This window comes from Cyprinus carpio, chromosome A18 (assembly GCF_018340385.1).
Source record: "Cyprinus carpio isolate SPL01 chromosome A18, ASM1834038v1, whole genome shotgun sequence".
Taxonomy (NCBI): Eukaryota; Metazoa; Chordata; class Actinopteri; order Cypriniformes; family Cyprinidae; genus Cyprinus; species Cyprinus carpio.
Window position 1 is genome coordinate 23807500 of NC_056589.1, and position 12932 is coordinate 23820431.

At 38.1% G+C, this 12932-nt stretch overlaps 1 protein-coding gene across 27 annotated transcripts in view; it reads right to left on the reverse strand.

Moving 5' to 3' along the window:
• Window positions 1-12932, reverse strand: part of LOC109109904 (protein-methionine sulfoxide oxidase mical3a) — an 85916-nt gene that overhangs the window by 14306 nt on the left and 58678 nt on the right. For 14 of the 27 annotated variants that reach the window (XM_042775528.1, XM_042775529.1, XM_042775532.1 and 11 more), the window contains 12 exons: window positions 12356-12542; window positions 11830-11921; window positions 11566-11656; window positions 8928-9123; window positions 7556-7797; window positions 6288-6377; window positions 5023-5199; window positions 4177-4239; window positions 3060-3137; window positions 2586-2699; window positions 2290-2372; window positions 299-2174 (listed from right to left, as the gene is read on the reverse strand). In XM_042775528.1, the coding sequence (XP_042631462.1) occupies window positions 299-2174; window positions 2290-2372; window positions 2586-2699; window positions 3060-3137; window positions 4177-4239; window positions 5023-5199; window positions 6288-6377; window positions 7556-7797; window positions 8928-9123; window positions 11566-11656; window positions 11830-11921; window positions 12356-12542 (3289 nt within the window). The remainder of the gene's footprint in view (window positions 1-298; window positions 2175-2289; window positions 2373-2585; window positions 2700-3059; window positions 3138-4176; window positions 4240-5022; window positions 5200-6287; window positions 6378-7555; window positions 7798-8927; window positions 9124-11565; window positions 11657-11829; window positions 11922-12355; window positions 12543-12932) is intronic. The other 13 variants (XM_042775547.1, XM_042775554.1, XM_042775553.1 and 10 more) reach the window with 11 other exon arrangements.

Sequence of the window (12932 nt, forward strand, 5' to 3'; positions counted from 1 at the left end):
CAAAACCATGAAGTATTAATAGCTCAATGTATATACATGTATATATATATTTTGTGCAATGTACTTTCATGCTTCTTAAAGGTACCACAACATTATCTTAGCAATACGCTAACAGTAGAGTCTACTGGAATCATTTGAGAGTCAAATCATTGAATCTAATGAGATTTAATGAAGATTTTGATGCCGTTTTGGAAAGGAGCTGCCTATTTAGGGTTCATACTAGATTTTGGAACAGAGCTAGCATAGACCAGGATGAATTCTGACAAAGAGTTCTATCTAGAGTTCAATTCTAGCTGACCTGAGGACCTGTCCAGTGGTGATTCTTTCTTCTTCCCCGAGTCTTCAGTTGTAGAGCTGGAGGATGTGCTTGGGCATGACTTGTCGTCTTTTTTCTTTTTGTCCTTCTTGTAGCCAGAGAACACCGTCTTCCACAGGGACTTGTGTTTGGGTGGAGTCTCTTCTGTGCCAGAGAGCCTTTCATTTTTGGCTTTCTTTTCTTTTTTGTTCTTGCGTGGAGAAAACAGTGAACTGCGCTTTTTGCTTTTGCCCCCTGTTGAGCTTTCTGAAGATGTGACGGAACTGTCCAATGTCTTACTGGTCGGTGTAGTGAAGAAACGGTCAGGTAGTGTCTCTGTCTGCTTTTTGGACTCCAAAGCCTTCACTGCTGAGTCCTTGGGTGTGTTTGATTGCTTTTTGTTTTTCCCTGTTGTCTCAGAAACATTCCAGGCGACTTTTGCCACAGCACCCTTGGCAGCATCTGATTCTTTCATCTTAGTAAGCTGCTTGGACATGGCGTCTTTCAGAGCTTGGCTCTTCACAGACTTCTCCCGAGCCCGCATTCGCTCTTCTGCAATCTCCTTGGCTTCAAGAGAAAAACGTTGGGGACCCTTTGCTGTCCGGGAAACTCCACTATGTATGTTGGGCTTGCCATTTTCCATTGCCAGTTCCAGGTGCAAAGGCGGCTTCTCACGGTTGACCTTGCTGGTTGGCGGGGTGTAAAATTTTTCCAGAACACTTGTGTCCGGAGTGCGGTCATCGTACGTGTCTTCAACGTCGTCAGCAAATGGTATCTCGTCTATACACTCCACAAAAGACTTTCTCACTTCTTCACGGCGTGGTTTATTCGGTTCCTTTACCCTCAAAACAACAGGTGGGTTAGTTCCAGGGTCTTGAACTGGAGCTACAACTGGTTTTGGTTGAGGAGAACTAACTGGAGTCTTAGGTTTAGGGGGTGTAGTCTCAGGTTTAGGCTCCTCTGTGGCTTCAAGAAGGTTGTCCCAGGACACCTGAGACCTTTTGGTTTGGAGAGAAGCTGGCTCCTCATTAGGTGGAAGTGGTGGGGGACTGGAAGGAGGGGTAAGCATGGTAGAATCAGAGTTGTTGTAGCTGTCACTAGCTACTGTCTGACTGGTAGTCACGCTTCCATTAAGACCCAACCCTGAACTGCTGCTCAAGTCCTTCTTCTCAGAATCATTACTCTTAGGTTCCACCGGAGATATAACCTGACCCTCCAAGGTAATGTTGATCCTGCGTATGATAGAACGGCCTGTGAAAGAAGGCTTCTGCTCTTCAGACAAGTCCTCTGGGGTGTAAGACTTTGGAGATGGTGATCCAGGCGTTGGAGTTTTCACAATGCTCTTCTCCACTGATGGTTTGCTTCGATCCAGAGGAGAGAGTCCTAAACTCTTTCTGATCTCTGCACTCTTCAACCAGAACTCCTCAATGATGTCCGTTTTCTTGATGGGGGATTCCTCAGGCACTGAATCTTTCAAGGGGTCATTGGTTCTCTTCTCAGAAGCAGGTTTAGCCAAAGGAGTGGAAGTGATAGCTGGGACTGGCTGAGTCCTGACAGGGGAGCTTGTGGAGAGGGGTGAGGGTGGCTCGTTGCAGGGCTGTGATTGGGTACATATTGGAGACAAAGGATTACCTGTTGGAGAGCAGGCACAAGGCTCATGCTGGACAGGAGATTTAAGAGATGTTGTTTCTGGTTGTGGAACAGGTTGGGAGCAGATGGGCGACAGCGCAGTAATTTGAGCAGCAGGTGAATAGGGACTTTTAGCATCAGGACTCTGAGGCAGGGGAATGTTGGGTTTAACATCATCAAGTAGATAGGGCTCAGAGAAAAAACGTGCACCAGGAGATTTAACTAGCATTACAGGAGAAACGTCTTTCACCTGTAGAAAGAGAAAATGAATGGTAGAATTTTATAGCACGGAGAGGCTTTTGTCATTTTAAATACCCAGCATACAAGTCAGACCAAGACATTTAGATCCCACAACCCTGTATCACCTCTTCAATGGGTAAAGCAGGTTTTTGGATTGGAGACAGCACAACGTCCACAATCAATTCCTTTGGATTTGCAGACGTTTTCTCTGCAAGGAAAAATAAAACTGGCTCAAATATTGATGGACATTGAAAATCCCCTTGTGTTGAGATTTTAATCATCAAAGCCTGCATAATTATGAAGCAAGACATTGATGTAATGTGTTGCAAGTTATGCAAGTGCATGAACATTTGCAATCATCAGTCTCAAACAGAAATGGAAATGGCATGACGTTATATGATTATGATTATGTTATGATTACCAGTGTCAGAAACATGTCCCTGGCTCTCTGCTTTGCCATTATCCACTGGAAGCATCACCACTTCATCTATGCAATGTGAGCGAGCTTCAGCCTCTGCATCTGAGGGAATGTCCTCTTTGATATTAAAGAATTTAAAACAGTGTGAGAGCCTGTTTAAAATGTATAGAAACATACATTTTAAAAGCAAACATTTTGTCTGCGTTAATTTAGACGATGTATAAATAATATAAATTAAAAAAAGAGGAAGAAAAGCATACAATTTATATGAAATTAATTTTTTTATGTAAAAATGAAAAACTTTTTTATTATGTTTTTTAAAAGTAGTTTATCTTTTTATGTCATCAGGTTTTTAATATTTTTATATAGATAAGTTTTGAAGGTTTTTTTTTTTTATTTAATTGTAAAGAATTTTACTTTGTTATTTTTCAGGCATAATGATATATCATCATAAAATGGCACATGGATTTGACAAACCTTGGTCTTTTTCAGTGCCTGGCTCAAAGTCAGGACTGCCTGCTTCTGCTTCTGGGTCATCATCCTCTTCACATGGCTCTGGGATCACAGGAGAACAAAAATAAGCTGAATATGTTGGTTAAAAGTCTAAAAGAAAAGGTAAAAACTATTAGCTATTCTCAGGAATATTAGAAGACCTTCCACATGCAGAAGGTGTAAGCAACACAAAACAGCTAAGGAATGAAGAATGTTGAAAAAAAAAAAAAAAAAACAAGCACAGAATGTATCAATCATGTAGTTAACAAATGATGGTCTTCAGGGAACATTAAAATAAACACACAATGAGCGCACATGACAGAATGTAGAAATAAACAAATTGTATTAGTAGTTAAACACATGCAAGTATCCATTTACGCACAGTCAAATGAATGGGGCTCAAAAACAGCAGCTGTTGAGAAGGGGTGAGTAAAGAGTTGACACCAAACTGAACATTACAAACGTAAATAAAGAGGGAAATTGAGCTGAGACACCCCCGTCCACACACCACTACTTTTTTGCATACATTAACAGTGTTACTTGTACTTCAGCAGAGATTATTGGCAAGCTTCGGAATCGTTTGCAACCATTTTCAGTCTATTTCCTTCCTGCACTTCTGTGACATGCTCAAGGCTGCTGTATTCAAGGGTTTTGTGCGTGTCCACTCTCTGAACCACAAAAACACTCCAAAATGTTTTAAGTTCTTTTTGGTTTTGACCTCACTGTGGCCTTGCGCTGTACAGAATAAGTGCCTTGCAATTATGTCACAACAAGCTCTTTGCATCCTCCACAGATGCACCACATGCATCCTGGGACGAAATGGTTATACACCTAAGCACATTTCATAATTTGTATTATTTCAGAAGGAAATATGTCAGATGCAGTGTGTGTTTGGATTAAGCTGAAGGATAATAGCCATCACACCAGACACCATCTCGCCACTCCAGCATGCAGTAGCGTCAACTTGTTTTTGCGCATGATGTTTCAACATGCAATCAATGTTACACAATGATTGCAGTGGTGTTAAGTGTTCAGTAGTATTTCCATGCACTGATGTGTGTATGTATTAGCACTAATATAAGTTGCTGGACGACTTCTCTACCTCCAGACATCGAGTCCAACCAGGCTCTGACAGCCTCATGACGCATGGATTTGTGGGAGGGGGCTACAATTAAACCAATGGAAAATGAGAATGGGAACAGGTACATGAAATGCACAGACACAGCAAAGCATAAAAACACATACATAATAAATCAAAGAAATCAACAGAAAAAGGGGCATATACTTCGTGAGCAATGCCCCAATATCCACAATATTGACAAAATGAGACATAAGGACACACAACATATAGGAGAACAAATAACTCATTTGTAAAAGGTCAAAATAATGACAAAGTGTGATGTAGAAAAATATGAAAGCAAGATGAAAGACTGCAGAAAGTATGATAAGCAAGCAAAACGCTATTGTAGAAATTCACCTGAAAAATTCACATCAAAAAGCGATCACGCATGCAAATCACGCACACAACAACCTCCTTTACACCTGGCAACACATCTCGAGTGATCCAACTAAAAGTGAACAGCGAAAAATACTAGGAGAAATTCACTACTATTAAATTCTGTCCGATTCTGATAATTATTTTCATGCCAAATTTAAAATTCAGTACAATATTAAAAATAAATGAGTTATTAACTATATGTTTTTAAAGATTAACTTTAAGTAAGTGCTACAGCAGATGATGGCAAAGGTAATCTAAACCGAGGAGAAGAGCATGCATATTAAGCATATGATATCAACTGATTACAAACTTTAAAAACATATTTTACTCCCAAAATCCAATTACACAGAAAAACATATGAGATGCATGTTAATACCAGGTGTAAACTGCACCATCTACTACCCCCTGAAAGCCACAGGGCCCAGGCATGACTCCTCCACATGGGGTTACCTGTGGAGGAGGTGTGCTGTGTGAGCTGGGTGTTGTTCAGCGAGGGCTGAGAGCCTAAGGGTGACACCAAGGGGCCCTCAACCGGCCCTTCAGCTTGTTTGGATATCCAGTGGTTGTCTATCTGGATGTCCAGAGGGTCTACTGGATGTATGGCTTGCTGGATTCGCAGGTTTCTAGCTGCATGGTGGCATTACGGGTAGCCATTAAGGTGACGCAATCATTTTGTAGGATGAATTGGCGAGTCCATTAGCACGTCAAGAACAGAAAATCCAATTTGTTTAAAAAGTAAAAAGGTCCAGGTCACAAAAAGTCCCCATAGGCAGCAATGTAAGCAGAGAGTGAGATTCAGCAGCCATAAATGGTCAGACAGACACATTGAAGAAGACAAAAAGAGAGAAAAACATTATAGTTTAGAACAGACTGTGCCAAGTTAGTATATACTTTAGAAAAGTAGCATGCATTAGAAAAGGTTCCTTCAAATATGACAGCAATTTTTAAAAAGCAACAATCAACTCTATGGGTGCTTTCACACTTGAGCTTTTGTGTGAATTTAAGTACTCCTGACGTCAGCAGAAGGAGGGGCTAAGTGAAAAAAAAAACCCTCTCTAATATTTTGAATTTGGACTACAATACCTATTTCAACCCCTCTGTGTCAAGCCCACATACAGCACTTTTAACTACCATAATGGTTTGGTTACCAACATTCTTCAAAATATCTTTAGCCCATGTTCCACAGAAGTCATTCATACAGGTTTGGAACAACATGGGGGTGAGTAAATGATAATGCAGTTTTATTTCCAGGTGAACTATACCTTTGAGGTTTGGTAAAACAACAATAAAAGCATTAATAAAACAAAGAAGTTGGCATCTTCTCTTCCTGTTACCTAGATACAGTGATAAACAGATGCCACTAGTATTAACAGTGATACTCATGTTAATGACATAAGCTCAAGTTTCAGACCAAACAATCAAAGCAAGTGTGAAAACACCCCGAAAATCTCATTCAAAACACCACGGTGGTGTGAATGCATGCCATTTTAACCACAAACAACATTATTGCAGAAAAAAAAGAGCAATTAATAATTATGTTCATGGTAAAAGCTCCATAGCCTTGTTTAATAAACACAAATCAATATCTAATAAAAAAAAGAGGAGGAAAGCAGGAGAAAAGGCAAACTGTGTTAGCTAAATAACTTTTCAGTTACTGGTGAAGTTATGAGGTATCGGCGTGTGCTAAAGCCAAACGCATCCACAGGCATCACTACCTTTAAATACACCCGTATCCTCTTCATCTGCGAGATTTTCCAACCAAAGACCTGACTGAAGCTCCCTCTCCCAAGGGAAATACTCTCCCGCTGTCATCCCATACAATTACCCCAGCACACACACACACAGACACACAGTGATGGAAAAGACAGAGCAGAGGATCAAGAGAGAAGTGACAGGCAAAAGATGAGGGGAAAAAAAATTATATTGTCACAGTACAGGATGACACACAGAACGAGAAACCTCCAATAACATTCAGAGACCAAAGTACTGAGGACTTCAACAGTAGCATCAGCTACAGTATAGACTTTTGGGTTTGAAAGTATACTGACTGAATGATTTGGGTGATTTACTTATTTTGGTGATTTAATGAGTTAAAATAATTAACTGATAAAATATGACAACTCTTTAGAATGATGTAAAATAACAGTATAATACAAGTACCAAAAAGTACTATATATTGCTGTCTAAAAAAAATTAAACCATGGCACTGTAAGGTCATTCTGATTGGGTGACAGATGTTCCATAATTCAAAAATTTCAACATTTCAAAGGTTCTTCACAAAATTTTCCTTAGCTCTTTGTTAGATTTCACCAATAGTTTTGATTCTTGTTAAAAAGTTTGTTTCAAAGAAAGTTATAAAAGGTTCTTTTTATAAAGGAGAAATACAAAAGACAGAGTTTGAAAAGGAAAACTAGTTGATTAGCCAGAGATGCCGCAAACATCTGAAAATGCCGAAGGTTGAAAAGGCGAGTAACAGTAGCACATTAGTATAAACAAGTTTAGAATCGATGAATGATTCAGCATCTCACTGATGAGACATATCAGTGTAAAAAGATTATATATCAGGAGCTGAAGCTCTGGGAAATCTTTTGTCTTACATTTTTCATCAGAAAAAGTCTTAGTCAAAGAGAAAATGTAATTTCAGAAGTTCTCTGTGAATATGAGACAGCAGACAACCCTGGTGAACATATAATATCTAATCAGGGGAGCTAGACGCCACATACATAAAGATGATATGAAGTGGACAGAGCAAATGAGACTCTGCTGAGCAAACACATTACAGTCTTTCTGTTCCTTTAAAATTATCTTCTAAAAAGAAAAAGAATATAAGCTACTTCAAGTTTGCCTTCTAAAATCAAATCAACCGCCATCAACCAGGCCATTCTGTCCAGGACATCCATCTACATCCATTATTCATTGTGTCGAGACACTTTGATCACCCTCACAAGCACAATGAAGCCACCAGCACTGAAGCGATGCTTACCATCACTCGATTCCTCTTCTTCTTCCTCCTCCTCGTCTTCATCTTCCTCCTCCTCCTCCTCTTCATCCTCATCCATCTCTCCATCATGAAGGCCATTGTTGTCTTCTGCTGCACCAGGGTCGCTTTCTCCTTTTAGTTTAGCGTGGAGCTCCACCGCCTCTTTCCAGGGAACCCCACCCAGATCGGATGGGCCGGCCCCTTCTGGTTCTTCATCCTCTTCCTCCATATCAGACTCTGAGCTGCTGTAGGGATGGAGAAGTGTGTAAAAATCACCATTGACCCCTGGTTGATCGTTTTAGTCCCAGATAAACATTTAAAGCAAGTTCAAAAATTTGGGGTCTGTGCGATTTTTAAGTGTTTTTGAATGAAGTCTATTGTCTCTTAATCTCACCAAGGTTGGATTTATTGCGTTAAAAAAATACAGAATGACCATAATATTGTGAAATACTATTAAATAAAAAAAAGTGTCATTTTAAATTTTAATAGAAAGCTGAATTTTCTGCCGTCTTCAGTGTCACATGATCCTTCAGATATCATTCTAATGCTGATTTAGTGCTCAAGAAACATTTTTATAATTAATATTGACAACAGTTGTGCTGCTTAATATTTTTTGCGGAAACTGTTAAGCAATTTGTCTGAGGTTCTGTTTATGAATAGAAAGTTAAGATAGATTATTTTTCTTTTTTAATGTAAATGTTTTATGGCCACATTTGATCAATTTACTGCATCCTTGCTAAATAAAACAATTAACTGCATTAAAAAAAGAGAAATCTTACTAAAATTTTGAAATAACAAGATAAGTGGATATAGTTATAGAATGGAATGATAGGTGTTGTTTAAGAAGTTTGTTAAATAAGACCAGGAATGAGTATTAAGAAACTATTTTGATTTCATGTTCACTTCAGGACACTTGCCTGCATATTTAAAAGTTTTGATTCCAAGCCAGAACATTTGAAATTCAACAAAGGGAAAAGGTAATGGCAACACTGTGTCCTCAAATTATGAGCTTCAAAGTAGTCTAGGATGCCAGTCCTTGTTACTTCAAGTCACTTTTCTTGAACAAAATTACCATATGACAAATTTAAATTCATTTTGGCTTCTGCATTAAAAAAAAAAACAAATATTTCCCAAATCACTTCTATCTTGCGAAACGGGAACAAAAGAGAGTGGAAAATGCAAACGCTTTTGTCACACATTTTAATTCCAGCAGAACTATATTAGTAAGTAATACTAATATAGTTCTACTAATGCACAAGCACATATTTCATTATATTATGTAATGGCTGAAAATTAGTGGAGCTCGCATGATAGAAACTGCATAGCAACACCCTAGAACAGCGTAACCAACATGATATAAAGATGAGAGAGATACCTGGATCCCTCCTCAATGCCGGTGGCTTTGTCCAGCACACTGCTGAGGTTGTGCTCGGCCAGCGTCTCCTCGGGCACCTCCTGCAGCTCCTCCTCTCTCATCATAGATAGACGGTAGTTCTCCAGCTCGATCCTTTCAGGAGTCCCTTTAAGACGTTTGGCCACGCTGGGCTCTATAACCCCGTTCACCTCTGTGACTGCGATGGACAGAAAGGGAGGAGTAAAGAGAAAATGTCATACATGTAAACACTTCATATGTAACAGATAGAAAGTGGCTCACAAGTGTTATGCAGGGGTGCCATGGAAGCAATTAGCATAATTTGTTGCATAATAATCATAATTCATAAATTCTTGATTTAGTTAGTTAAAGCAAAAACAATACAGAGATGTATAAAGACTAAGTTTATTATAATAAATATTTCATATAATTCATATCTACAGTCCACCCACCCTACCTTCTTTTAAGGCTGTTTTTGAAGGTAACAAATGACTGCATATGAATTCATTTCCACTCGGACAAATAAGACAAACACTGTCAAAGTGATTAACTCTTTAACTTTATTTACACAAGCAATATTTGGCCTTAATGACTACACATATATTCTAGATTTAAGAAGATTGTCAGTAAAATATATTATAATATTAAGTTGTCTGTAAAATACGCATAAATAATATATCCTTCAATAATAAATACAAGTTATGGTTACCTTGCCTTTTTCCCTTCCTATTAAAGCATACCAGATAAAGAAATTCGTTTTAATATTAATGATTTTTTTTTTAACATTAATGAACTGGTGGACATGTGAATGACTAATACGTCTATCCAGTGAAACAAATCCCAAACCCCAAACCAAGCCGGTGAGAACATTTTGTGCATGTAATTAAACAATAAAAACGTGACTGTGGTGGTGGGAAATGGTTAGAGGAATGAAGCATGCAATCCATAAAAAAAAAAAAGAATCAATTGAAAAAACTCGTCACCCGTAACCGAATTATAACTGATGTATTCAGAGCTCACTGAATAAGGAATATGCCTCATATAGTGATTATAAAGGGACAGTCCCCATGAATAAATTAGTGTGTCATGTTCACTTGATGCATATCAATGATTTCAGAGTAATCTGATCTTATCACCCAAATGCTAAAGGAATACTAAAAATAAAGGAAATAAATAATATAATTTTCTTATTCTCACACATTGTACTAGGGTAGGCCTTTCATATTTTTAATTTTTCAGCCATATTTACCCCACAATCTAAAAATATACAAGAAATTATATTTTGCATGAAGAAACTGAAGTCTGATTTTAGGCAAATTATATGTAAACCATAACCATATATAACTTTCAGTCCTGCAAAGAAAAAATATAAATAAACAGGTCAGATGATACAATAATAATGATGCCATTTTCTTATTTTCTTAGGCATAACAGTAATACAAATTATATATATTTTTTGCATTAAATGAAAGCTAAGAAAATAATGTCACAATGCAAAACATCTTAACAGTCTTAAAATAAGCTTTATTTTCTTTATGCAAAACACAACTTCTATTTTCTTATTTTTAGGTAAAGTGCAACTAAAAAAAAATATTTATGAGATTCAAAACTCATGAAAAATGACTAGTTCTATGATTAATGTATTAATGTTGCTAAAACGTCTTTAAAAAAATCACTATAACTATTTACACTTTATATTTTTCACCCTAGTATTGTAAATCATTCTCAGTGATACACACATGAAGGATGCCACAAGCAGTGGTGTTAGTACTATGAGGAGAATTAAGAGGTGAACAAACACTGGGAAAGAGATGCAAGGAATGATGGGAGTGTAGACCAATCACAGGCACAGATGCAGGCACTAGCTCACAAAACAAGCTGCTCTGATAGGAGAGGGGAAAGGTAAAGCTTACAGAGCCCACCAATCACAAGCACTGATACGAGCACTATGTTACAAAAGGCGCACAGATCAGAAATTACAAATCACAAACTTAAAGGCACTCATCACAGATCTATACAGTGGAAGGACAAAAAGGAGAGTAACAAAAACAGGCAATAAATAAAGAATATTCATAACACATGCAGGCAAAAAGGTTAATTATTATTACACAATGTGTTATTTGATATAACGTAAGATATTTCTAAGCCACCATTTGAGCCACTTCAAACATTTTAAAAGCTCTACATTATGTATTTAATTCATTAACAGTTGTTAACACTTAATTGATATGCCTTTTAGCTAGGATGGTTTACTCACAATCAAAAGAAGAAATTTAATTAGGCTGCACCACTCAGAATAATATACATATTCTAACTGATTTACAATGAGTTAATCATTTGTGACATCATTAGGGATACACAAAACAAGCACAATATCACTCTATATCACAGCGTGTGCGAGCAGGAAGTGCTCCGATTAGCTCAGAGGCTGGAAGGAGGTCATGCTAGAGAATATTGAGCAGGATGTTGAGAGTAAAGCAGGAGAGCAGATAAATGCAGTATGCAAGGAGGAAAGGAGAATCAAAGGGATTGTGCGCCACCTGGTGGCGGGTCCAAGACATTGCTTGCCGCAAGGAGCGTAGGGTGCCCCCTGCTCCGCGAGAGAGGCACAGAATGGGGCCTAAAGAGGAAAGGCGGGTACCTGAGGGCCGGAGCTCCACAGGGGCCTGAGAAGTTATGGATTGGCCTGGGGCATCCACTGTGTTGGGGGTTACCGCCAACACCTGGGGCTCCTATGACCACAAAAAAAAAAAAAAGTCTGAATATATTAGCCTTTTTTTGTTATTACATCATATAAAAAAAAAGATAAAATAGACAGTACAGCCTGGGAATACAGTGTCAGAAGAAAAACCTGCTGATATAAACATTGATTTTCCACAAACTCAGAGACTAAAGAAGTCAGAACCTTGGCATTTACGGGAGCAGGAGCAGCAGGCCGCTTTCTCTGAGCCAGACCAGAAAGTCGGTAGCAGTAGTGTGGTTTACAGTAAAACTTCCCTACAAGAGTGAAAACACACACAAATGTGCTCAATTAGCATCTGTTTCCAGACATAAATCTGAGAAAACCCAAATGAGCTGATTTATCAAATGCGAAATGCAACAAATGTGGTTGATTTCCATCTAACATGCATATCTGTAACTACGCCATGTGGGAGGTTACAGAACAGCTCATACTGTAGTTAATAAAGAATGGTTGATGATGAAGAGAAATGGTCCCTCTGTCTCAAACAACAATATCCCACTGTGTTGTGTAACAAAGCACATCTCATGACAGAAAACTACGAGCAAGCAGGAAATTAAAGAGACTGCTTATATTAATCAAAATAGCTAAGTTAATAATTAAACGTAGAAAAAAATAAAGGTAACTTATAAGTAGCTTCAGTATGAAAATTATAATCAGGAGGGATTTTAATTCTGTTTGGATTTCATACCGTCCTCAACATCGAAGGCGTAGGAGGACAGGCGGAGGGTGGTGCCGCAGTAGTCGCACTTGAAGCAGCTGCGATGGAAAAACTTTCCCTCTGCACTGAGACGCTCCATCACGTAGACACGCTTCCGACAGAAGAAACACACATCACTGCCTCCAATGTTCTGAGGGAACTCCTTCCGCAACGAACCCTGCAGAGAGAAAGACATAGAAGCGAGACATGCTAGTTAAGGTTTTTTTTTTTTTAAATGAAAGCAAGGAGTGGCACCTAAACGCTTAGAAATCTGTCAAGAGACTGCATGCACCAAAATAATTTATGAACTTCTGTGCTTCGAGGAGCTGAATATTATATATTATAGTTAACAAAGACACTAAAATAAAACTAATCAAATCTGTGTAAATCAACACAACGGAGTGTACTTATTTTTCAATATTGACACTTCACCCTTAAAAATTAAATAATATAAATTATGCACATTTAGAAATTATAAAAAATAAAAGATTTAGAAACATTTTAGAAATTATACAAATAATTTACCAATTATAAAACTATTCTAAATAAATAAACAACAAATAACGTA